The sequence below is a fragment of the Hydra viridissima genome, unplaced genomic scaffold (assembly GCF_058129835.1).
Source record: "Hydra viridissima isolate aposymbiotic clone 2 unplaced genomic scaffold, HvirCarnegie_v1 scaffold_20, whole genome shotgun sequence".
Lineage (NCBI taxonomy): Eukaryota > Metazoa > Cnidaria > Hydrozoa > Anthoathecata > Hydridae > Hydra > Hydra viridissima.
The window spans coordinates 68,612-96,127 of NW_028324319.1; the positions used below are offsets into that span (position 1 = coordinate 68,612).

The window sequence follows — 27,516 nt, forward strand, 5'->3', positions numbered from 1 at the left end:
AATCGACTTTAAGGTCGAAGGTTAAAATCGACCCTAGAGGTTTGAAAACGACGTCACGAAATTTTCAAGACATCATCGAAGAAAATTACGGCGGCCAGATGCAACTCTTAGTACTAACTCTACTAATCTTAGTACGTTAAGCATTCCAGTCGAGAGATCAGACGTTTTTTCGTCACCTAAGAGACCGGCCGATGCGTTTGCAACGCTGCGGAAAGAAAGAAGATGGCAAACCACAAGGTTGTTACCGTAACAAACCTCCGTCAGTACCTCCATCTCGAGTGGCTTTTGAAGAAACGTTCGTTTTAAACTCAAAGGGATGGTTGTTAAAGCTCACAAACGCCTGGTTAACGATTTTCTAACGGCAGACACCGTGTTTACAGTGGATACAGACCGATTAACTGAGCCCAAAGCGCAAGATCTATCAGAAAACTCCTCTAGATCGATGCAACGAGACGACTAGACACGTGCGTCTAAAGGCATTTTACAATTGAAGAACGCCCCTCGTGGGCCTTTTAACCTTAACCCTAACCCTAACCCTAACCCTAACCCTAACCCTAACCCTAACCCTAACATGCAGAATAATTCCTAACATTATAACCCAGAAGTTCCCAGAAGAAGGCAATTCTCCTTAATACGCTGTTTTTCTTACCAATCAGTATGTTAAAACAACATAAAATGACTTTGTTACTTGATAAAAGTAAATAAAATAACTTACTTTTTACTTACTTACTAAGTATAGTATAGTATTTCAATGATAAAAATTTACATTTACTTGTAATGGTAACTAGTTTTTTTTTCAAATAGTTTTTATGTAAGTTGCCTATATTAAATTTTGTTACTTTTACGCATAAAAGTAATTTCATATTACGATGCTGTATTCTCTTACCTTTTAAAGTAAATATGACTTTTTTAAAATCTTATATTTACGTAAGATCTCTTTCAAAAATAATTTACTTTTACATGTAAAAAGTAAATTACATTTCGATACAAACTATTTGTATAAGTATAAATCTAAATTACTTTTTAAAGTAAATTACTTTCACACGGCTTACTTTTAAAAGTAATTTACAAAAAGTAAACAACTCTCTTATGTAAACTACTTTTACTTGTAATAAAAAAATAACGCATTTTTAATAAGTTTTTAATAAGTTACGCATTTTTAAAATAAACTTTATGTAAGTAATTTTATATGTAATATAATGTTATTTTTTAAAAAATGAATAACTTTAAAATGTAAATATATTTCATAATTTAATCTAAGTTATGTAAAGTAATTTTTTTTTAAAGTAATTTTTTTTTTACATTAAAATAAGTAAAAGTGCCATCCCTAATCACGAAGAGTGGTGTCTCTTCATTGATTCATTAATGCTTAGCCTCAAAGCTGTTCTGCTACACAACGGCAACGTTTATCAGTCAGTACTTGTTGGCTACGCAGCACACATGAAGGAACCACATCCAGCATAGCAGATACAACTGGAATATATGTCCTGCATGTCGTTGCTCTGTTACTGAGACAGCAGCTCAGCTAAAACAAGCGTTTTTGTTTCATCTGTGAACAGGACAACTGTGCCAAATAGTCACATTATTGTCGACAGAGCTGGTCACTCCGCAAAAAGTTAGCTCCTGGACAGAACAATATTGCACACGAACCACATGTCGAGCCGAGAATTATTATTTTGCCCCCTCTACACATAAAACAAGGATTCTTGAAAAATTTTGTGAAAGTACTGAAAATTATTTAGTGAAAATTATTAAACATCCAAAGTGTAAAGACTCTGCACAAGAGAGATATGAATTGAAAATAAAGTATATACACGTATTTTAAAGCGTTTTGAAATTGAAAAATGTGAAGTATATACACGTATTTTAAAGCGTTTTATACCATCAATGCTCCTTCCAGGCGTTAGATACATGTTAAAGTCAAGACGAGGTATAATATAAGGGGAATTACTACTTGTGCTACCTTACGCCAACTAAATGGAGGAACCTCCTCTTCCCCCTCATCCATCAGTGTTGAGTCTAGAAAAAGAAAAACATAAGAAATATTAACTGGTGAGATCTTCTTACATAAAATGTTTGTTTCAAGTCATTTTAATAGATTAAAATGACCATGGAACAAACTACGACGAGGATGATGATGATGATGATGATGATGATAACAACGTCGATGCTGACGGTATTGAAGATAATGATGATGAAGATGATGATGATGATGATGATGATGATGATGAAGATGATGATGATGACGATGATGATGATGATGATGAAGAAGATCATGATCACCATGATGATTATAATGAATAGAAGGATAATGATAATAATGAAGATGTTGATGATGATTAAGATAATGATAAAGATGTTGATGATGATTAAGTTATGGATGATAAAGATGATGATGATGATGATGATAAGCGCATTTTTCTTTAAAAACGCAGATACTTCTGAAAACGCGTTATTAAAGAAAAATAAAGAAAAACTTGTATCGAAGAAGATAATCACAATGACAAAAAAAAAAAAGAAACCAATAATATACCTGTTTTGAAGAATATGTTTGGGAATTCGTTCGTGCAAACATCGGATGAACACGTGAAGACGGAATAGTTATCTTTAATAAACGGGAGAACAAATTATTAAAAACAAAGAAAAAATCTAATGGTTTTTAAAAAGATGCAAATATACTATTGGTGACTTTATAGATGATAGTGAAGGCGACTAGGAAGACGGAGAAACACTACAGATCCTGATTATGAAAAATATAACGATGATGATGGTGAGGACGAAAATGATAATGATGATGATGGTGATGATGATGAGGATGAGGATGATGAGGATGATGATGATGAGGATGATGAAGACAATGTTAAAGATGTTGATGATGATTAGGTCATGGATGATAAAGATGATGATGAGGATGATGACGGTTATAATGGTGATCACGATAACGATGATTAAGATGAGGATGTTATTGATTATAATGATGATTTTGATAATGATGATGTTTATAAAGATGTTAATGACAATCATTGAAATTAAAATGATGAGAAAGATTGTTATGATGATTATGACGGTGATGATCTTGATGCTACTGATGATTCTAATAATAATTAACATAGTCTAAAAAACGCAGATACTTCTTAAAACGCGTTATTAAAGAAAAATAAAGAAAAACTTGTATCGAAGAAGATAATCACAATGACAAAAAAAAAAAGAAACCTATGTTATACCTGTTTTGAAGAATATGTTTGGAAGTTCCTTCTTGCAATGTATTGCTTCGCGCGAGAGGACTGACTCAGTAACTTACTTATGGGCCTCTCCACCTAAGACGGAATAGTTATCTTTAATAAACGGGAGACCAAATTATTAAAAACAAAGAAAAAATCTAATGATTCTTAAAAAGATGCAAATATGTTATTGGTGACTTTATAGGTGATAGTGAAGGCGATTAGGAAGACGGGGAAACAATACAGATCCTGATTATGACATATATAACGATGATGATGGTGAGGACGAAAATGATAATGATGGTGATGATGATGAGGATCAGACTGATGCGTAGATTTGCTACAAAAATTGATAGCAATGCTGCATTTTGGCATAGGTTCGCTACTTATAATAGATTTGCTCCATTTTGGCATAGAAATGTTACGTTGCTGTATAGAATTGATACATTGCGGTATAGAAAAGTCACCCGTTAGTATAAATGAATCGATGTAAACAAAAACCTTCTAAGTCATTAAATAGTTTTAATGACTTATAACGTTTTTGTTTACATCGATTCAAATCATGGCGCTCTATACTGAAGGCCTATTCATCGCGCAACCGTAAGCCGTGACTGGGGGCCTATTATTTTTACGGATTATCAGCAACTCTGCAATAAAATTATATTTTGGAGTCAAAATATGAATGTTAATGAGTTTAATTAGTTTATTTAGAAATATTTATATTAAAATAATAAAAAGTTAAATTTTAAATTAAAAAAAAAATTAAAACAAAGAAAATATTTGCATATATTTTAACAACAACAGATTAAATCATTCTTTTCTAAACAAATTTATAATAACTTTAAAACTTTTAATGCAGGTTCTTTATTAGATCTTGGTGTAATTTGTGCAAAAAAATTGTTTAAAAATATATTAGCAAGTGTGTTGCAATGTTTTTGATTAATTTCAAAATAGTAAAATTCAGAAACCAGCAAAAAGATGTCACTTAAGGACTTACAACAAACTTTATCTTTTATCAAATGGAATAAGACAAAGCAAAAAAAACACCCATTGGCAAACATTGTCTGGTGGAATTTTAAGACCACCAAGATCTATAGACTTGAGGTACTCACCAAACTTTTCATAACAAAGTAATGTTTGATTGAACAAATTGTTTTCATTATATTCATTTCTACATTTATAACCAGAAATATAAATCAAAGAATTTGGTTGTATCAAAAATTGATGACTCTAGTTTTTCTAAATTGTCAAATATTTCACTAACTGCTTCACATAAAACATATGTACAAGAAGCACACTCATGACCTGCACTAAAATCAAAAGAATTTTGTCAATATTTAAAGATAACAACAGTGATGTGTGATTTCTCTATAATTTGTTGAACATTTATAAAGTAGACACCCCCAGAACCTTGTCTCAATTTCCCAATTTCTTTTTCTAAGTGGTCACTTGTAAACATACCAAGAAGAACATAATCATGACTTGTTGCTAGTAAATATTTACATAGCTATTTGTTGCTGAATAGTGTTTTTCTTATGATCTATTTCCATAACATTTAAAAAATGTAGTGTTTCCTCAAACTTTGACCAAGAATCAACAATATTTATACGATCTTTACACAAACTTTTTATAAAACATTTTATTCCACAATGAAAAGTTTCAAAATGTAAATTCTCAAAAATTTCAACAAGAAATAAAGGAACGCCATTATAAAACATAATAGATTGAACATTAATTGTTTTTTCAATCATATATGTTATTACTGAAACTGAAAAAACCCTGAAATTATTTAATAAAAGATTTTTAAAGTCAATATGTTGCTGTATCAGCCAATAAAAAAGTGCTAAGTTCATCAGTTCTAAAATTTCTAACAATACTTAAAGATTTCTGTGTTGTGCGATGACGTGGTAATGGAGTTGGTATTTGACTTGAAGGTATTCCTGGCCATACAGATGGTGGCATTTTTGGTCTTTGTTTTCTTTGAACAGTAACTTTTTCGAAAACTGTTGGCCAATGCAATTGGCAAATAACAGTTTCATCTGAAACTAAAAGATAGATTAGAATTTGGAATATTTTTTATCCAAATATTTCTTTGTTCTTTATCTTTAGGAAAACGATAAACTGGTATTTTTTCAAAGCTTTTATTGCTTTTGGTACTTTGATAATTAGTTTTGCAGCCACATACACAACAATTTTTTGGCATCTATAAAGTATAATTATTTAAAAGAACATAAAAATATGCAAACCATAACCATAAAATGCTACATCGTTTTTTTTTACATCGCACGCCGTGATATTTTCAATTATAAGCAGCCATTTTTTTAAACGGAGGCAGTGAAATATTTGTAGCTTTGTAGGCCTGATTTGCTAGCTTTGTAGGCCTGAGTTTACAATTTATTTGTTTGTAGTTATTAGGAGGATGAAGAAAGTTCCTTAACCTTTTAGCTACTGTTAAATACGAGTAGATACTTTTAAATTAACTATATTATTCCCATGATGTAGTACAAACATATATAGAGAGCTGCCTTCTGTAGCTAAATATGTCCTTTGCTTCAAAAAGCTTACTGGCTTGCAAACTTATGGAGAATTATTTGGAGATGGAAATGCTGTTTGCAATTCATACACAAGTATATGAAACATTTTATTTCTCTTATATGAAGCATTTATATATATATATATATATATATATATATATATATATATATATATATATATATATATATATATATATATATATATATATATATATATATATATATATATATATGTATATATATATATATATATATATATATATATATATATATATATATATATATATATGTATGTATGTAACCTTTTTTAAAGATATTTCAAGTAATATGTTTTAAAAAGAAGGTATTGTTGGCAGAGGTATTTTAGTTGTTTAATCAACTTAATTATGTATATTTATTTAGGGTGATTTAAAGTTTGTGGATTAGTAAAGCAATCCAAAAGTTTACTTCAGATAAATTGAAAGAGATAGCATTATCTCAATTACTTGAGTCAATTTCTTCTGGTTAATTTTTATTTTGCAAAACTTAGTCAATTTCTTCTGGTTAATTTTTATTTTGCAAAACTTAGTCAATTTCTTCTGGTTATGTTTTATTTTGCAAAACTTGTAGTAAACAGTTAATCAATTTATTGACAATTAAAATACTTGTCAATAAGTTGTTCATAGTCACAGTTCCTATTAGTAATTTAGTCTAGTTTATATAATATAATTATTTTTCAATATTTTAGCGTTGTAGTTACAGACACAATCTTTTCAAAGCTGGAGGACAAGATAAAAGTTAAAATACCAATAGAATACTCACGGTGCATAGGAACATACTCTAACACCTTGCAACACATCCCCGGAAATTTTATTTTTGATTATCATTAGGAAACATTTCCTCATTCAAAAAATGTAAACGACAACTTTTTTTAGTGGGGGCCTGGGGAGAAAACACATATTTTAGGGCAGTGCCCATGAATTTTGTTGTTCAAGATAGGTAAATGTGTTGCAAGGTGTTAGAGTATGTTCCTATGCACCGTGTACTGTTGTTTAAATTAAGTTGTTAGTTTGTTTGAGAATGAAGGTATAAAATTTATTACAGAGCTGAACTTGAAGTTGTTATTGATATAGATGTTAATAATGTTATTTTTTAGTTAAAATGAGTTAAATTGAATTTAAATTATTTTTATATGAATCCATATAGATTTCAATTTGTAAAACTTTTTTTAAGGAAATTTATATGATGTTGATATGCTTTATCTATTATCCAATGACCAAGCTCATGACCTTTATGGTGCATTAGCTTGTTCTTACAATGAAACTAGAGTAATGCTTTAAAATTTATATAAACCTAACCTATACAAATAAATTTGTAATAAAAAAAGAATGTAATAAAAAAATTGCATAAAAAAATATCTATCTGTGCAGAATAACTTGCAATATGTGCATGTCACATAAAACTAGTGTTATTTACAATATACTTTTTGTTGTTTAGCACAATATTTATATAATAATAATATTTATAATAATAATAATAATAATAATAATAATAATAATAATAATAATAATAATAATAATAATAATAATAATAATAATAATAATAAAGGTTTGCTGTAATACTCAAAGCAGCGATTTGAGTATGGAGTTTAACAACAGTAGTTGTTAGACTATAACAGCTTTTACTTAAGGTTAAAATATAGTTCATTTGTTTTTAATTTGTCATAAGAGTTTTTAAAAATGTTAATAGATTTTGCATCTATAGTTTCTTGATTTAATTTGTTCCATTTTTCTGAAATCCTATTTGTAAAAAATTCATATCTTGCTGTTGATCGTTTGACTAATTGTCTTCTAATACGCATGCTGTGACCACGAGTGATTGAGTTTGTGAGAAAATCTTGTGGATGATGCCAAATTACATTGTCACAACCATTAATAATTTTAAACATTTGAATCATGTCACCTCTTATTCTTCTTTCACTTAGTGTTGTCATTTTTAATTTATCTAATCTTTCATGATAACTTAAACCTTTTAATTGATGAATTCTTGTCGCTCTTTGTTGTTCTTTTTCTATTTTCTCAATGTCTTTTTTAAGATAAGGATTCCATATTGAAGCACCATATTCTAAATGAGGACGAAATAATGATGTAAATAATGTTAAGTTTGTCTCATCATCATTACTGCCATCTACCATTTTATAGATACATTGAGGATTATTTGGTCCAATATGCATAACTTTGCATTTATCTACATTAAGCTTGATTAACCATTTGCTTGACCAATCCAACAATTTATCTAAATCACCTTGTAAATTACTCTGCTCGGACTCATCTTGCAATATTGAAATTATTTTCGTATCGTCAGCATAGAGTTTACATTGATTTTGCAAATTTACAACCAAATCATTGATGTAAATGATAAACAATAGCGGACCAAGTACCAAACCTTGAGGAACGCCACTTAAAACCAATTTCCAATCTGAAACATTATCGCCCAAAACAACTCTTTGAGTTCTGTTACTTAAAAATGCTTTGCACCAATTTAAGAGTTCACCATTTATACCATAACTAGCTAACTTAACACATAATCTCTCATGTGGTACAGTGTCAAACGCTTTTGCAAAGTCCAAAAACGCAATATCTATTGAGAAACCATCTTCTAAAGCTTGTGTTATTAAGTCCATTGTTCCCAATAGGTTTGTACTGGAACTTTTACCTTTTACAAAACCATGCTGTTCATTTATAATCAAATTATTGGTAATCAAATGGTCCATTATACAATCTTTTACAATACATATTGTAATACATACAATATATAAAGTACTTGTTCCTGGAGCAATAATATACCTGTTTGCTAAAGCTGAGCAGGTTTGAAGAATTCAAGTATGCAGTTTTTATATTTAAAATAAAGGTTTATTTTGATTTAATTGAGTTTATGTCATATTCTAGGAAAGATACTTTTAGTAAATGTGGATGGACCAATAATCAAATAAGTGAGATGTTGCATTTTTAAAAGATAATGATTTTCAAGGTTGCTACTTTCCTTATATACAAAAATAAAATCAAAGATAATGCTATTTTACAAATAAAAACTCCTAAATCTATCTATGGCAAATTATTGTCGCAAAGAAGGTCTTTGGGTTCAAAATAAGATCTTTCTAATTCTTAAACCAAAATTAGTTGTGAGAGGCAAAAAATTTATGCGCCATAATGATAGGTTTACCTTGATGGTCATCTTTAAAAAGGAAGTTATGAGGGATTTAGCAACCGCAGAAGATTCTGTACAAGAAAGATTATTGCAAACCAACCCAGGTCAACAGTTACTGGACTTTTAGTAAGCGTGGATGGACCAATGAACAAATCAGTGAGATTTTGCAGTAAGTGAGATCCACAGACTAGTTCATAAAATTGGATATGAAAAAAATACATTTAAGTCCATTTTCTAGTAGTTCCATTTTTAGTTTTGCTTAATAAATAGTTATTTAACTTTGTACAGCTAGCCTTTTTCTAAAATTTGAATAGCCAGTTTATGGTTTTTGAATACCCATTTTATATACTAGAAGAGCCAATATTTGGTTTTTTTAAGTAAACTTGGTTTTAACTTTTTCAGTTTTTGGTCTTTCAAGCAACTAGTTTTTGAATATTGTAGTTTTTAGTTTTTGGTTTTTGGTTTTTAAACAGTCAGTTTCTGTTCTTTGAATAGCCAGTTTTATATGTTTTTTTATATATTGTCATTTTTGATTTTCATTTTTGAAAAATATTTTTTTGATTGCTCATGATTTTCAAAGTGGATTAAACTTTGGTCCAAAGAATAGTTCTAAATGCATCACTCAAAGATATAGAGCAATATAGAAATTTAGTGTTTACACTTCATGTTAATGTTTCGAAAAAAAAGTCAATCAGTGATTATTGTTTTAACTTGATGTTTCTTTAGTAAATTTAAACTGTTGCACGGAAAGGAGATATTGGTGCAATTCCAATTCAATTTTTCAAAATTGATAGCTCAATAACAGAGCGCCATTTCATGCAATATTTAAAACTCATCTTAAAAAACCTGTTTTTTTTCTTTCTACAAAATAGTTTTTCAGCAGCTTAGTTTTATTTTTCCTTAGTTGCAGCTTCAAAGGATAATTGAGGCGTTAAGCACTAAAGTGGTCTTATCCTCAATTTTTCTCAATTACATTTTATGTAGCCTATCTCCTCTACTACTCAAAAAAGTATACTATTTATAAAATAGTAGTATTTATTAGTATAAAAATATTTATCCACATACAGTCGTCTAATTTATAGTTTTAGTTAAAAACTTCTTTTTGTGTTTTCTCAGAATTACTTCAAACTGGCCGCCCCTCCACGCCAATCTGGCTCTCAAGCCTCGTTTAATATAAAGGCATGCTTTTCATTAAATTGTAATTTTATCAAAAAGTTTACATTTTCAGAGCATGTGCGGTCAATCATGAAATATCCGAAGTGTTTAACTGGTCTTAAGATAAAACTATGAATATTTTTGTAATATAATGTCGCATTTCTATGCTTCGGAAGAACGGTGACAAATTACTTGAGCATCCTATTACACTTGTGTCTAGTGAAATAACGAAAGGAGAATATTTTCGAGTTTAATATATGAAACAATGAATTTATATTCCAAATTTTTAATTTTTTCCCGAAGTTTTCTAAGATCTGACTTACTATTTCAGTCACAATTTTGACTTTGTGTAAAAAAGTTACATCACCGAAGCATTTCTATCACTAAGTTAAACAGTGAGAAAGAGCCTATTTCAGATTATTGAAGTGAAATAACTTATTTACAATAAATAGTTTTAAAGTAATAAAAATACAATCACTGTAGCTAAACAGATATCAATTATTGAGAAAAACACTCGCTTACGCTTTGAAAATAGATGACCAAGTCTGCTATTTTATAGCATCAGGGTGATATTTTTGATTTTAAAATTTTTTCTTAGTTTTCAAAAATTTGGGATATTTGCAAAGATGAAACATGATGAATTATGATTAACTTTAAAGTATATTAGGGCCTTAAAGTAAATTTGAAACAAAGACTATCATTCACTCGGATTTTAATACCATTCATCATAGGGATAGAAATGTTACTCAAAGATAGAGTCAAAGAGGTTTGTGGCTGTTTAAAACACAAAACTAGAAAATAATTAGGCTAACTTTACTGCTCGTTACCTAATTTTTAAAAATAAAACGCTATTTTAAAAAAATATTCCAAAAGCTGTCGACCGAAAAAAATAAGTAGCAAATCTACACTCAGATCAGTCTAATGAGGATGATGATGATGATGATGATGATGATGATGATGATGATGATGATGATGATGATGATGATGATGATGATGATGATGACAATGTTAAAGATGTTGATGATGATTAGGTCATGGATGATAAAAATGATGATGAGGATGATGACGGTTATAATGGTGATCACGATAACGATGATTAAGATGAGGATGTTGTTGATTATAATAATGATTTTGATAATGACGATGATTATAAAGAGGTTAATGACAATCATTGAGAATATAATGATGAGAAAGATTGTTGTGATGATTATGACGGTGATGATCATGATGCTACTGATGATTATAATAATAATTAACATAGTCTAAAAAACGCAGATACTTCTTAAAACGCGTTATTAAAGAAAAATAAAGAAAAACTTGTATCGAAGAAGATAATCACAATGACAAAAAAAAAAAGAAACCTATGTTATACCTGTTTTGAAGAATATTTTTGGTTTTTCTTTTGTGCAATCAATAGGTTCGCGACAAAGGCCTGATGTATTAAAAAATCTATGGGCCTCTCCAAGGCGGAATTTATAATCATCTGATGAACAGGTGTCTAAGACGGAATAGTTATCTTTAAGATACGGGAGACAAAGTTATTAAAAACAAAGAAAAAATCTAATGGTTCTTAAAAAGATGCAAATAAACTATTGGTGACTTTATAGATGATAGTGAAGGATATTAGGAAGACGGAGAAACAATACAGATCTTGATTATGACAAATATAACGATGATGATGGTGAGGACGAAAATGATAATGATGATGATGATGGTGATGATGATGATGATGATGATGATGATGATGATGATGATGATGATGATGATGATGATGATGTTGATGATGAAGACAATCTTAAAGATGTTGATAATGATTAGGTCATGGATGATAAAGATGATGATAAGGATGATGACGGTTATAATGGTGATCACGATAACGATGATTAAGATGAGGATGTTGTTGATTATAATAATGATTTTGATAATGACGATGATTATAAAGAGGTTAATGACAATCATTGAGAATATAATGATGAGAAAGATTGTTGTGATGATTATGACGGTGATGATCATGATGCTACTGATGATTATAATAATAATTAACATAGTCTAAAAAACGCAGATACTTCTTAAAACGCGTTATTAAAGAAAAATAAAGAAAAACTTGTATCGAAGAAGATAATCACAATGACAAAAAAAAAAAGAAACCTATGTTATACCTGTTTTGAAGAATATTTTTGGTTTTTCTTTTGTGCAATCAATAGGTTCGCGACAAAGGCCTGATGTATTAAAAAATCTATGGGCCTCTCCAAGGCGGAATTTATAATCATCTGATGAACAGGTGTCTAAGACGGAATAGTTATCTTTAAGATACGGGAGACAAAGTTATTAAAAACAAAGAAAAAATCTAATGGTTCTTAAAAAGATGCAAATAAACTATTGGTGACTTTATAGATGATAGTGAAGGATATTAGGAAGACGGAGAAACAATACAGATCTTGATTATGACAAATATAACGATGATGATGGTGAGGACGAAAATGATAATGATGATGATGATGGTGATGATGATGATGATGATGATGATGATGATGATGATGATGATGATGATGATGATGATGATGTTGATGATGAAGACAATCTTAAAGATGTTGATAATGATTAGGTCATGGATGATAAAGATGATGATAAGGATGATGACGGTTATAATGGTGATCACGATAACGATGATTAAGATGAGGATGTTATTGATTATAATGATGATTTTGATAATGATGATGTTTATAAAGATGTTAATGACAATCATTGAGATTAAAATGATAAGAAAGATTGTTGTGATGATTATGAAGGTGATGATCTTGATGCTACTGATGATTCTAATAATAATTAACATAGTCTAAAAAACGCAGATACTTCTTAAAACGCGTTATTAAAGAAAAATAAAGAAAAACTTGTATCGAAGAAGATAATTACAATGACTAATGAAAAGAAACCTATGTTATACCTGTTTTGAAGAATATGTTTGGGAACTCTTTCGAGCAAGGAATAGGTCCGCGCGAGAGGCCTGATTCGGTGACAAACATATGGGCTTCTCCAGCGCGGAATTTACAGTCATCGGATGAACACGTGTCTAAGACGGAATAGTTATCTTTAAGAAACGGGAGACCAAATTATTTAAAACAAAGAAAAAATCTAATGGTTCTTAAAAAGATGCAAATATGTAATTAGTGACTTTATAGGCGATAGTCATATATAACGATGATGATGGTGAGGACGAAAATGATAATGATGATGATGGTGATGATGATGATGATGACGATGATGATGATGATGATGATGATGATGATGATGATGATGATGATGATGATGATGATGATGATGATGATGATGATGATGATGATGAGTATGATGATGATGATGATGATGATGATGATGATGACGAGGATGATGAAGTGATGAGTAAGAAATCGATTATGTTGAATATAATGATGATGATGAAAATGTTGATGATGATTATTACTATGATGACTAGGATGATGATGAGTATGATGACGATTTTGATGGTGAACACATTGATGATTACGATGAAGTTGTTTTGTTTATAATTATGATTTTGATGAATATTATCTTTATGATTATGTTAATGAGGATTATAATGATGAGAATGGTTGTTGTGATGATCATGACGTTGATATATACCTGCATTGAACATTGTCTTTGAAAGTTTATAAATGCATTGAAATGGTCTTTGCTTGGAAAAACACGTGCCTCAAACGGAATATTTATTTCTATTTAATCAGGAGACCAAATTTAAAAATACAAAGAAAATGGCATACAATAATAAAAAACACGCCAAAGATTGTAATGGTGACTTTAATGATGATGATAATGGCGATAACGAGGACGGGGAAACAATACAGATCATATTGATGACAATTTTACAATGATGAAGGTGTGTATGTATGTATGTATGTATGTATGTATGTATGTATGTATGTATGTATGTATGTATGTATGTATGTATGTATGTATGTATGTATGTATGTATGTATGTATGTATGTATGTATGTATGTATGTATGTATGTATGTATGTATGTATGTATGTATGTATGTATGTATGTATGTATGTATGTATGTATGTATGTATGTATGTATGTATGTTTGTAGATACGTATGTATGTATGTATGTATGTATGTATGTATGTATGTATGTATGTATGTATGTATGTATGTATGTATGTATGTATGTATGTATGTATGTATGTATGTATGTATGTATGTATGTATGTATGTATGTATGTATGTATGTATGTATGTATGTATGTATGTATGTATGTATGTATGTATGTATGTTAAGATGCTTTCATCACTCTGGAGAAATTTAATGTTTAAGCAAAAAATGCTTACAATCCGTTTGAGAGTACTGCATTCTTTCTCCCTCTCTTCATTGTTTATTTTTCTCTCTTCTTTTTCTCTAATTTATTTTGAGATTATGGTTTGTATTGAGAATAATGTTAAATTGTATCTAATTATATTGAAACTAATGTTTATATATATATATATATTACTTATATCTATTATTTTGAAAAAACATCCAAGAAGTGAAGATTCAGTGCAAGAGAGGCTTATTATTCAAATGAAAATAAATTGAAAAAAGTGATGCTTAAACGCATATTGTCCATTGTATACTACCTTCTATTAGACTTCCACCTGTTTATTTTCACCGAAATTCTTCTCATTATTTTCAAAAGCTATAATTAATGTATATTAGTTATGATAATTTCTGTCAAAACTAACACACTGAAAACTTTTATGTCTAATCTTAGAACAAAGAACTTTTTTAGAAGAATGTAAATTGTATACATTAATCCCACTTTTTGGTAAACAACTGTCTAATACATAAATAGCTCGTATGCAAAGTATATATAGCTAGATTAAACTAAACAATAATGACGCAGAAACATAATAATACTATAAAACAAGCAAAGTTATACGTTTTTTACCATTTCTAAAAATTTCTCTTCTTACTCTTTAATTAACTTCAATCTTTTTATTTAACTTTTTACTATTTAATTAGCTTTTTAATCTTAATTTTAAACCAATGACAACTAATTTGATGGCAACTTAATTTGACGTCATGTTCGTTTCTAAATAACTGATTACTGTAAACTGTTGATACTTCGAATCGGATGAAGCAGTAAAAGGAACATTTGTATTTGTACTATTCTCATGTTTCCAAAAGTGAGCGACATTTGTATTTGCAATATCATCAAGTTTCCTCAAGTGCCGCCCTCTTTAGAAACCTTGAGGATGCTGCAAATACCAATGTCCTTTTTACTGCTTCATCCAATTCGAGGAATTAACAGTTGTTTTAAAAGCCATGATATGTTTTCCGCTGACTGCAGAAACCAGAGAAAGAGATATCACTGAAACAATATGCTATGAAATTTGTAAGCCATCCATGCAAAGCGTGTCACCGTTATGCCTAAAAATATTCAGATGGCCAGAAGGATCAGGGGAGAACGAGCTTAAAAGTATACTTTGAAATAAAACGGCTATTTTCATAGCCACCAATCTGTTAAACACTTTGTTGGTTTGGATAATAACTTAAACCGTTTCCAGCGCCTGAACTTTGTTCCTCAGAAAAATGTGTGGCGATTTTAAAGTTAAAATCTGTGACCATTTTTTCACCGCGTGCTCGAGGTAGGTGTCGTAAGGATGGATTTTTCTCGTCTTTTTTTTAGAATTTTATATTGACTTAGATAATATTTCAAAAGTAGAGTGTTCTAAGTTTATTGCAATCTGTTTTTTTTTTTGCAGTTACTAACGTTTTTAGTGATTTCATTGCTATTGAAAACTTCATTCCTGTTCTGGAAGTGAATTGACATTGAAGGGATGATGGGTTTTTTTCCTAACTTTTGAATCAATTTTATATATCTATTTTCTATGTACCTGCCAAATTTTATTAAAAAATAATGACACGCTCATATTCTATTTTTGCACGCAGTAAAGGTACCAAATATTCTTCTGTTGGAGAAGTTGGGGGGGGGGGGATTCAAGATTATGAACCTTTTGTTTATTTGACTTTTTTATTCATTAAAAAATTGTTTTTTAGAAAAATGAAACTTTATTTAAAATATTGGTGATTTTTTTAAAGTATTCAAAACATGATTTACACACAAAAACACACAAAAAAAACCATATTCTGTTATTAGTTGAATAAAAATATAACCGAGGCAAATTAATGCGCTAAAAACTAAACAATGAAGTTCTATTATAAAACCACCGTAAGCCGAACGCTAATTTTTTAGGTTGGTTGCAGTTTTCATAAGCATTCCTTATAACGAATTTTTGTCACTTAAGTGGGCATAACTTTTAGTAGAATCATTAGTTTTTTATGAAATTTTCACCATCGTAATGCTGATTTAAAGCTCTTTACAATGATGTAAAATAATTAAATAGCTGAATAGTTTAAAAATTTTGCACACATACCTACAATTTTAGATATTTTCTTCGTGATTTTTGGCGGCCATTGTTGGAACAACGTTAGCGCTTCAAAATCATTGAACATTCTTTGTTTGTGTTTTTATGTAGATAATTTATAGATAAAACTGAAAAGGATTTTAGTAACTCCATAACAAACTAATCACTTAAAATATTCCTTTTATCGATTATTCAGTTCCTTGTTGTGTCGACAAATATGCCATATAATACACAAATACACAACAAATTAATATACAAATACACAACAAAATAAAATGCTGTCTAAAGAACTTAAAATGATACTAGCAATAAAGATCAGAGAAAATAAAGAGGTTCTTCTTGGGAACTTAGTATGTTTTAATACTAAGTTCCCAAGAAGAACCTCTTTATTTTCTCTGATCTTTATTGCTAGTATCATTTTATAATTTTAAATTGCAAACTATTTAAATAAAAATATGTGTAATTACATGTATATATATACATGTAATTATACATATGCTATATATTACATACTTATACTATAACAACACTTGTAAATGTATATATATATATTTACAAGTGCTGTTATAGTATAAGTATGTAATATATAGCATATATTGACATAATATAAGTATGTAATCAATCAATCATATATTGCTAACTAAAGATTTTACATTCAAGTTTACACACAAATAGTTATAAACTAATGTGAAGTAAACTACTAATAGTGCTAATGATATATAACAAGGGTTATAATAATGGCAATTTAAACATTATATTCAAAAACAGTAACATCAGAGATATATTACAATATATAAAATTAACAATGATAAAATGATGTCGTGTATAGTATATATCAATTTTATATATATGTAATATATATATATATATATATATATATATATATATATATATATATATATATATATATATATATATATATAATTTCAATAGTTTTATTAACTTAATACACTAACATTGAAAACAGCTTCTCCTACACTGTGTATAATACCATAAATTGTGTTGGTAGAGATTCCATGACAGTCTCTGAGAACATGAAAAAAGACATTTGTGCCAATAAATTGAAGAAATATCATTATCTGGAAACGTACTGAAATGCTTTTACTTCGCTTAGTATAATGTTGCAAACCATCTTTAAGCCTAGTTTCTAAAAATCTAATAAAGCTCTTGGGACTCGATACTGCTCTCGAAAAACGTTGTCAGAAACATCTTCGTTAAAAAAGCGGCCATTTAAACTAAAATGAAATTGAAGAACAAAACAAAAATATAATTTCTGCGCCTATTTAGTATGATTTCTGATTTTATTCGATAAAACATCAAAATTTAGTAATTTTAAGTGATGTTTTAAACAACAACCTCTCGAGACAATCGGTGGCGAAGCTCATTTTCTGCAACTTCGAAATCTAAGTATTCATCTGAAAAAATTAAATCATGTTCCTATTTTAATTTTACACAGTTTTTTTAAACACCAAATACTAGAATGTAAAAATATTCATAAAAATAGAGTAGACCGCACAGCCTACTTAATAACTAATAAAATTTATTAAGTAGGCCTACTTAGTAAAAATTCTAAAAAAATTGTTGTTTTCAATGACGTATTACGAATTAAAAAAGTACGTGAATTTTAGTGACGTATACGTTTTATGCTTTATAGCAATGGCCGAATAAAATACAAACAGCGATAAATTCTTCGAGTTTACGAACTTTTTTTCGTAAAAAAAAATCATAGTCATAATAACAGATAGTCTGGCCAGTTAAGCCGTTTTCGCAAGATTCTATTTTTTTCAAACAATAGAAGTTAAAATTTTGAATTTATGTTGAAAATAGTTAATTTATCGTGCCCAGTCTACTAACTAGTGCACAAAAATCTAAAAAATAGCAAACTTTGGAGAGGAACAGTCCATTGATCCTCTTATGTTAGATCTAGAATCAGACGTTTTTTTTTAAAAAAAAGTAAGTTTCTTAATGATGTCGATCCTTTTCTTACAGAAATTGAGAATGGAAGCGTTTCAAACAACTTTAACTGCCAGCAGTGTGTGAAAAAAATGCAAATCAGAGAAACGACTCAAAAACCACTTAACAACACATCACTTTAAGATTGACTCTTCAACACTGCAAAGAAATGCAGCAACTGATATTAAGCGTGCGTGTACTGCAGAAGAGTTCACAACTTTCATTAAAAAAAGCATTAAATATGTGGAAAACGACCTTTGCTACCCTCCATATATCTGAGGTGAGCTTTCAAGGTACAGTTTCTCAGAAGATGATGCAAAGCATTCATTCGATCTAATAAGGAAGTTATTGAAAATTTTAATGGTGATGCAGAAGTTTTTTATCCACAATTTTTACAAAGTTGCTGGTCAGAAATGTTTTATGAAAAATCTTACAGATAAAACCTCAACTCTTGTAGGATATAACCTTGCAAATCACATTTTGGCTCACTTGACTAAGTCTAAAAATGCCACCTCAGTTTTAGTTATTGATGATGAAATTAAGATTACAGATAAAGAAAAAAATTTAATTAAATATTTGGGTGGGTATGTATTTAGTACTTTTTAATATAGGATATGTTATTCAAAAAGTTGACAAACCAGATTTGACAAGAAACAATATCAATTTTGATGGCTGGAAAAATTGTAGAAAATGATTCTATTTATTTTGACAAGTATAATCATGATACTAATAAAAAAATTTACTATTTTAAAAAATCGAGGTGGTCTTTGGTTTATATCATCTGATGCTTTGTCACTATTTAAAGTTGCAGGAATAGCATCTAGAAAATCAACAAAAGTTTTTAGTAAAAATGTTGACTGCAGAGTTGCTTCAAGATATTGGGGTTTTATCTCACTTCTCAAAAATTTGCAATGTTTCTTCTACCAAAATATCTGAAGAATTGTCTCTCAACCTTCTAGACGGTCTTTCAACTCTTTATATTTGTGTTTGCTCATTTTCTTATTCAAAGGACCTTGTAAATTTGCATAAAATCAAATCTAAGAACAACGTTAGTAGACTGGGTACTAAAAAAACTCTAACAATAAGATAAAATCAAATCTAAGAACAAAGTTAGTAGACTGGGTTCTAAAAAAACTCTAACAATAAGATAAACAAAAGCGCTTTTTAACTGGCCAGACTATGTATTTTATGACAATGAAAAAATTCACGTGAAAAATTGCGTTTTTACAAAAGATTTTTTTTCTCGAAAAAATCTTCGAGTTGTTTACAGCATTGGCCCCTGAACAGATTATTTCTTGTCCACTTTTGCGGTGGTATTCTTTATAGCGACTTTCTTCTTTGGTGCTGTTTTAACATTTTTTTATAACGTGGATTTTATAGTACCTCCCCTGCCGACACAAGCGCGTTTTGTTCGTCTCATAGATCCACTTTGTTTGGTCTCCGTGAACACCCGTTCGCATCTTCTAAATATGTTGAATCTATTATTCTAAATTTTAGAATATGGGTTGTATCCACGCCAGATGATGTTTTTTCTCATCCGATGATTTAGATTAATGGGTTTTTACGCTAATTCTAAACTCGCGCTGATTTCTCTAAAAATTCAAATTTTAGGAATGCATTTGCGAAAAACAAAATGGCGCCTAGTAAACGATTTTACAGCTTTAAAAAAACAATCAAAATAAGAGGACCAGGAATATCAAAAACAAAAAAAAATTTTTTAAGTTTGTTAAGCCCAGCTTTAGTTTCAACTCAAGAAAATAGTTCAAACTCAAATGCTGTATCGATAAACAATAACTTAAGTGATAATGAGACAGACTTGCAAGCCGAGAAAAGTGGTTCCTCAGAAATATGTTCTCAGCCTTCAATAACAAGTTATTTAAAACGAAAACTTAAAGAGGATGATGATTGGGAGAAAGTGAGAGAGAAACTAAAATTAGTATTTATTGAGAATCAGTTTTTAGCAAGCGATGCTTTATGCACAATATGCATAAAAAATAATCAAGTTCCTCCAAGAAAAGCAGTTAGTCGTTGTGAACACATATAGCTATAGAGTTATAAAAACATAATGAATGAATTATAAATAAATCATTATACATATTATAGTCAGTTTTTTAAAATTTGAAACAGGATGGAAAGTTTGTTCCAATGTTTCCAAATAATCAACTTATTATTCCAAATGGTCATGAGCATTGTAACTCCTTTCTTCAAAACGTGAAGTCAATAGTTTTTATTGATTTGCAAGGTATACTGATTTTTATATTTACATATTAATATATGTTGTATAGGTGAAAATATTCATGTGCACTTCAGTTTTTTTTATTCCTTTTAATATGCAAATAATACAAAAAAAAAATTGAAAATGAACAGTGAAGTTTGAGTACTGTTTCAGAGGGCTTCAAGTTTTATATAAACAGCAATAGCTTTAATTCCTGACGCAAGTACCATATGCGACAACCAATTGTATTTAATCTGGATCTGGACACAGCTTTTGAAGTGGACTAGTAATTTTGCAGCAATCATATTAAATTCAGATTTTTGAAAGGAGCATTAGAAGTATTCAGAAAATTCATCCAATGCTTACATGTATTAGCACTACAATGAGTGCAAGACAAGATTTCTTGCACAAATCTTGTCTTGCAGCTATTTGAGATCAAATCTTAGAAATTATTAACTTGTAGACTGAAAGAAAGATATATTACAGGAATTACTAAAATATGATGAATTAAAAAAACAAAAATGGTAGTTTTACTAAATACTGTATTTAAAACTGCACTACTGAAAGCACCACTTGACAAGAATCCATTACATTCAGAGGGGTTGAGGCCTTCCTAAACATTTCCTGATTGGAAAATTTATTTAGGGTGATGAGCTACTTACTAAAATTAGTAAAAAAAAAAATTGCCTCCAGAAAATAAAAAATAACATAATGTGTGTGTATGTGTGTGTATATATATATATATATATATATATATATATATATATATATATATATATATATATATATATATATATATATATATATATATATATATATATATATATATATATATATATATATATATATATATACTTTTAGGGCGTCAGCATTTAAAGAAAGTGGTTTTTTGTTCATGTCAGAGTGAGGCAGAGACACTTGTTTCTGTTGGATTTTGGCCCGGTTCAGCAAATAAGCCAGTCACAGCTTTTGATATGAGGCTGCTTAACATGCTCTCTGATCTTTTTGTTGGAGTGTCATTGTTCCCTAGATAAACTTTGCGCAACTATCTCCTTGTGGAATGGATCTTTGTTACCAACATATGCAAGCATTAGATGATTTTATTATTCATTTGAATTAAATTTATATAAATGTAATTTCATATTTTACAAAATCAGTATAGTACTAAAAACATTTTTATGCATGTAGATAAAAAGTATCTATAAAATCTTGAACAACTCATCTTTTGAAGAGTACAGGTTAGTGGTTTACTGTTTGAAATTCTTTTTTCTCAGCTCATGAATCTGTCAAATAAATTTCAGCAGTATTTTGTATAAATAAAGAATGCTTCACAAGAATGGTAGTTAATATATATTAATACAATTTTTAAGTTATTTTTTGGATGTAAAAGTGAAAGCTTAAAATATAACTTAAATTATTTGGAATGTCATTTTATATTCTAATGATGCTTTTATATAGGTTCTTCAGGCATTCAATAGAGATTCAAGTTATAAAATGCACACTTTGTCCAAAGGTAATTGCAACATAATTATTTTATTAAAATTAGTATTTATTTTGTAATTTATATTCTTTTGGAGGTTTTATACCCTATTTATAATATGTTCATAGAAAATGTGTTAACACATTACTTGTTAATCACAAATATAGGTATTTAAATAATTTTTGTTTTTAGAGTTACAAACATCCTAAATATTAATAAATCTTCCTATTTTAGCCTAATTCTAATGGAGTACTCATTGAATGTATGGATGCATGCTTTGGACTTGTGCGGAAGAAAACTGCTGGCTCCAGTTTTAATAATCCTAAATATAAATCACTGTTATTTGCTGATCATGATGATGTAGATAACTTTATTGAGGCACATTCAAAAGAGATTAAGAAGTCTGACAATGTATATTTTAGTAAAATATCTTAAAAGTGTATTAAGCTATAAAGCAATAAATATTATTTTATTACTATATACTTGCATGTTATATTTTACTTTTTTTCTCTTTTTCTTTCATTTTGTAGAATTGTAGTCAATACAGAGCTGGAGAAATAATTGAAAACATACGATCAAAAGGAAGAAACAAAAAGTATGATGAAAAAGGTGTTTTTGGTAGAATTTGTCGACATGGTTTTCCAAAAGGATTTGTTAATTTGAAGCATGGTGAAAGGCAAGCTCATTTTTTATTTTAGTTATTCGTAAACTTGAACTTTATTTTTTAAACTTGAATTTGTCTATTGTTTTTTTTTTTTTTTTAATATTTTAGGATATCATATGCTGTTTATGAGTTAAAGCGGATGATTGAGCCATATGTTGGCTCAACTAATATTGAAATCAAATGCATGTATGATATAGCTTGCATTTATCATAACCACCTTCAGGTAATATATTTTGTTAAGCTTCTGTTTGTATTTTTTATAAACTAGTAAATATTGTTTTGCTTTGTGATAAAATTAAAACCTAAGTTACAAGTATTCTTTTGTTGAAGAAACTGCTACAGATGATGTATACGGTAAAATGAAATATTTAATTAGTATAAAAGAAAACTCCTTTTTTTGTATTTTATAATATCATTTACTGAATGTACCAAGCGATTTCCCAAATATATTTAATGCTGTAATGTATTATATTAATGTTATGTAGGTTAGTCTTTTCAAATTTTAGAATAATAACTGTTACAACCTTGGCAGTTGTTTAGACAAAGTTCAATTTGGTACCCATTTTTCATGCATATCTTCATATCTCTAAATGTCAGGTAGTTATAATTTCAATTATAATAGCATTTATTGGTCTCTTTTAAACCATGAAAAAAAATTCAAAATTTTGTTGTTGAAATACTAATAACAGAGTAATGAAGGTTTTCCTTCAATGTTCAGATGACCTATTCTCCTTGGCGTGTTAAGGGATTTGGTTTAACAGATGGAGAAGGTATAGAGAGATTGTGGTCATATTTAAGAAAGTTTTGTTACATGACAAAAGAAATGACAGCTAGCAGAAGAACTGATTTACTGACAGAAGCTTTATTACATTATGCACAAAGAGTGAGTCGAAATCAAGGTATTTTTCTTTTTTTTTTTTTTTTTTTTTTTTTTAAGATTGGCATTTTATAAAAAAAATCTCTAATGATCAGTAAATGTTTTTTTTTTTTCACAGTAGTTTTTTCTTTCAGGCAGGTATTTGGAATTTAACTTAAAAAAGGCAAAAATTTTAATAGAAAAATCTTTAGCAGAACTGCAAGAACTGACTGGGAAACTACCATGTAAGTTTTATTTTAAATTATTTTGTTGATTTGAATAATTAAATTAATTTTTATATATACTATAGAAATCTACACCTATCTAATTATTATAGAAATGAGTTAGGTTGGATGCAAAAAGAGTGGTTGGCTGAATCATAAATTTATACATAACATTTTTTCTCTTGACAGCCGAAATTATTGTTACTGATTCACTTGTAGAGGAATGGAAAAGAGAGCAGATTGAACTTTTAGAGGCAAAAAAAGGTACCTTAAACTTTTATTAAAGTTTTTTTTGATGAAGTCAAATAATTTTTTAATATATATGTGTATAATATAAGATATATCTTTAGTATCATGTTACACGACATCTTCCTGGGAAGTTGACTATGCTCTTCTGTTATGGGATCACTTTCAGTTGAGGTGGTAGTTAGTCATTTTTTGAGTTTTAATGTAAAGCTGTTTAAAAATATTTTTAAAGTTGTATTTTTTATGACAATATTTGTGATTTAAATGGTTAAAAAACATGATTATGCTTCATTTCTTTTAATTTCAATGAAGATACTTTTAAATAAATTTAATAACATTTTATAAAATTTTTTTGAAGTGTAATGTTTTGAAGTGTAATGTTTTTTTTTTCATTAAATACATGTAAAAAATAATCCTCCCTAATTCAACAATAATCTCCAAAAAAATTATAATTTCCCAAAATTCCCTTTTTTTTGTAGAAACTCAATTGCATCATCACAGTTAAATGGAAAAAATCATAGAGATCTGATTACTAAAGCATGCAGGTATTAGGTTACTTAAGGTTTTAGATGATGTGATGATTAAAGACTTTTTTTTGTTTTTTTTTACTAAAACTTAGTTTTGTTTTATTTCAGTTTCTGCAGAGTGAATAATCAAGTTAATGGTATTTTTAGGTTGGACGAGAGACTTTCAAAAATTGAAAGAAAAAATAATGTCAAGGAAAGATGGAAAAACTCAAATCCCACTTTTATATTAGGAGTTAAAGTTGTTGAAGAAGAAAGAAGAGATTCTATTCTCATGAAGCTGCATTCATTGTCAATGGAACGCCACCTCAAGTTGATGTTAAAAGACATACTCTGGTAAAGAAATTTTTTTTTAGTAATTATTTACAAAGTTTAGTTTTAAAACACATTAGAGGTTTAGATAACTTAATGAAGTTGTAAAAATGATCTACGGTTTTACCTAAAACTAATTATACAAAAAACTAACTTTTCACATAGTAAATCATTTTTTATGCATTTTTATTTGCTTTGTCATATAGTTGGACAGAAGCAGGCTATTCGACTGGCACAGCGTGTAAACCAGCAAACAAAAAAAAATGAAGATAGAGTTATCAAAGTATAATGCACAGTTGTCTCTTATTAAAGAGCATGTTGACCTTGCTCTGGAACCATTAACTTTTGAAAGTGTAAAGGATCCAAACTCCAAAATATTTTATAAATTCGCAACTAGAACGTTATCACAACAAATCTCTTTTGATATAAAAAGTGGTATTATTGAATTAAAAGAACTTTTATTGCGATGTGAAGAAGAAGGGTCTTTGCTTCAAACTGAGTGTCAAAGTCTTTTGAATTCAAAATTAGAATTACTTTCTGTACTTACGCAAAAGTGTGAAGTACTATCATCTAACATTGACAATTACTCTAAAGGTTTATCGGCATTATTAAAAAACCAATTAATGCAAGTGGAACATGAAATTGACACTGATAAAAATGTGTATGAGAAATTTTGTATCAAGCTCCCTATTGCTCTTAGTGCTCCACAGTGCGAATATCTTGGCAGCATCAATACTAACGTTATTTTAGCTAACGAGTCTAACCAATCTGATAGTGAAGAGTCGCTGGAACTTTCTAACTCAGAATCTTCTGACTCTGAATCAGATTATAAATTTTGTAGTAATTATTAGAGAGTAATTATTGTTTTTATTGTTCAATATGTAAATATTTGTGTATAACTTATAATACTCTGTTAATGCTTTTAAAATGTAACATTTCTTTTGAGCCTCATTAAGTCCATGTAAAACTTCCTTTAACAATAAATAATATGTCATTTTTCATTAACAACAAAAGTTATTTGTTCTTTTATCTTCATGTTTTTATTTATTTGTTTCTTTCCGTAATCGCACGGCTTTTTAATGCTGCCATCTTTTTTTCTCCAATCAATATCCTCTGGGATCCCTTGAATAATAAAATTCCCTTTTAAATAAGGAACCTTTGCAGTTTTGCAATCGATTGCTTTAGCTGAAAGCAAGGTAAAGGTTATTTAGAATTGTGGCACGTTCACAAAAATTTACTTCTAAATTAAATTTGATGAATTATATACCACAAAGTCGATGTATAATATCTTAAAAATAAACAATTATACTATACCATACGATTTGTTGAACAGATCCTGCAAATCTTGATAAGAATAGGATGGCTCCTTTTCTTTAATCTCTAACATGATATAAAAGAGAAAAACTAATAAGATGAAATTTGCGATATTAAAATAAAATGACTTCGTTAATTTTTATAAAACTTACCAAAAAACTTCCTAATCTCAATATCAATTTTGATGTTGCTGTTCAGGCATTCTATCCCTCGTTTAGACCCATAATAAGAAATCTCATTGTTCTCATCAACTAATATGTTAGCACTTTCAACGCCAAGTTGTTCAAGAACAGTTATCTAAATGAAAAAGAAAATTCTAATGTAAACAATAGTTTTAAAATCTATTAATGATTATAAACTTTAACTACAAAAGCTCTGAATTTTTCAAAAATAAGAAAAACCAATTGAAGATAAAACTGACTTCATTTAGAAGTCTCTTTTTGTGCTCCTTTAACAGGTGTTTTTTTTCACTTTCTGACATACTTCTGACGTCGACTTCATTAATTCGTTTCGCTTCTTCTTTGCATCTTTCTTTCTTTGATGGGTTCAACTTTTTCCATTCATTGGAAACCAATGTGTTTCTCATAGAAATGCCAAGACCGTTGTACTTACCTTAGTAAACAGTATTTGTGAAATTGTAGATTAAGTCGGTAGTTATAGTGAAAAGTAATTTAGAAACAGTAAGCCATCACAAACTATACACAATAAATTAAAATATTACCTTCTCTAGACAATTGGCTGTAAAACATATTCTGTGCAGTAAGCCGTCTGTCTCCACCGTTTTTTTTGTAACTATATTCTTCTTCGCAGGAAACATTCTCAGACTGTTTCCTCTTTTTCCCTACTTTGGCATTTTGATTACCAATCCATTTCTATTAAAAATACATTACATGATGCGAGATGTAATATGGTGTGAAAAACTTTTATTGTCCTTTAAATGTTTTCAATTGGAAAAAGCATTATTTACCTTTACTTTTTCTATTGGAAGGTTTGTTTCAGCAGCTGCTGCTTTTACTTTGTCTTCCATTATGGTAGATGTCATACCTGATTCATAATGTTGAGTTAAAATAACCTTTACCTCATCATCCATTTTTGCATATTTTTCTGGTCTCTTGTTAGCCATGCCTTAGGTAATTTATAATTTCTGCAAATTTTTACAATAGGTATTGTTTGATGGGTTTTACCTTAAATTATTTCTACGTTACTTA

At 28.9% G+C, this 27,516-nt stretch overlaps 2 protein-coding genes across 5 annotated transcripts; one reads left to right on the top strand and one right to left on the bottom strand.

The window, feature by feature from the left end:
- Nucleotides 1-1,324: 1,324 nt before the first annotated feature.
- On the bottom strand, nt 1,325-6,644 carry LOC149876406 (uncharacterized). 2 transcript variants are annotated; one of them, XM_090075370.1, is made up of 5 exons: nt 6,557-6,644; nt 3,225-3,317; nt 2,534-2,605; nt 1,883-2,019; nt 1,325-1,685 (listed from the first exon to the last, which is right to left on the bottom strand). In XM_090075370.1, exons 1-4 carry the CDS (start codon nt 6,569-6,571, stop codon nt 2,008-2,010), a joined length of 192 nt encoding a protein of 63 aa, XP_089931496.1. In that variant the 5' UTR covers nt 6,572-6,644; the 3' UTR covers nt 1,325-1,685; nt 1,883-2,007. The 2 variants fall into 2 exon arrangements, with proteins under 2 accessions (XP_089931496.1, XP_089931495.1); XM_090075369.1 differs by lacking the exon at nt 6,557-6,644 and adding an exon at nt 4,334-4,804.
- Nucleotides 6,645-19,917: 13,273 nt separating this feature from the next.
- On the top strand, nt 19,918-26,007 carry LOC149876407 (uncharacterized). 3 transcript variants are annotated; one of them, XM_090075326.1, is made up of 9 exons: nt 22,939-23,055; nt 23,339-23,429; nt 23,551-23,731; nt 23,844-23,933; nt 24,102-24,176; nt 24,263-24,332; nt 24,638-24,703; nt 24,833-25,018; nt 25,201-26,007. In XM_090075326.1, the coding sequence occupies exons 3-9, from the start codon at nt 23,551-23,553 to the stop codon at nt 25,259-25,261; spliced, it is 729 nt and encodes a 242-aa protein (XP_089931452.1). In that variant the 5' UTR covers nt 22,939-23,055; nt 23,339-23,429; the 3' UTR covers nt 25,262-26,007. The 3 variants fall into 3 exon arrangements, with proteins under 3 accessions (XP_089931453.1, XP_089931454.1, XP_089931452.1); XM_090075328.1 differs by lacking the exons at nt 23,844-23,933; nt 24,102-24,176; nt 24,263-24,332; ... (1 more) ...; nt 24,833-25,018; nt 25,201-26,007 and adding exons at nt 20,091-20,715; nt 21,550-21,926; nt 22,147-22,201; nt 22,403-22,579; nt 22,699-22,844 and having other exon boundaries at nt 22,941-23,055; nt 23,551-23,683; XM_090075327.1 differs by lacking the exons at nt 23,844-23,933; nt 24,102-24,176; nt 24,263-24,332; ... (1 more) ...; nt 24,833-25,018; nt 25,201-26,007 and adding exons at nt 19,918-20,715; nt 21,550-22,201; nt 22,403-22,579; nt 22,699-22,844 and having other exon boundaries at nt 22,941-23,055; nt 23,551-23,683.
- The last annotated feature ends 1,509 nt before the right edge of the window (nt 26,008-27,516 follow it).

Bases quoted from the DNA above. Each gene is read 5' to 3' on its own strand.
- LOC149876406 (XM_090075369.1), bottom strand. From the start codon at position 4,390: ATGAATATAATGAAAACAATTTGTTCAATCAAACATTACTTTGTTATG. The intron at 3,318-4,333 runs GTGAGTACCTCA...ATTCCGTCTTAG, and splicing joins ACTTTGTTATGAAAAGTTTG to GTGGAGAGGCCCATAAGTAA. The intron at 2,606-3,224 runs GTATAACATAGG...CGTTTATTAAAG, and splicing joins AAACATATTCTTCAAAACAG to ATAACTATTCCGTCTTCACG.
- LOC149876407 (XM_090075326.1), top strand. From the start codon at position 23,551: ATGACCTATTCTCCTTGGCGTGTTAAGGGATTTGGTTTAACAGATGGA. The intron at 24,177-24,262 runs GTACCTTAAACT...ATATATCTTTAG, and splicing joins ACTTTTAGAGGCAAAAAAAG to TATCATGTTACACGACATCT. The intron at 24,704-24,832 runs GTATTAGGTTAC...TGGTATTTTTAG, and splicing joins CTGATTACTAAAGCATGCAG to GTTGGACGAGAGACTTTCAA.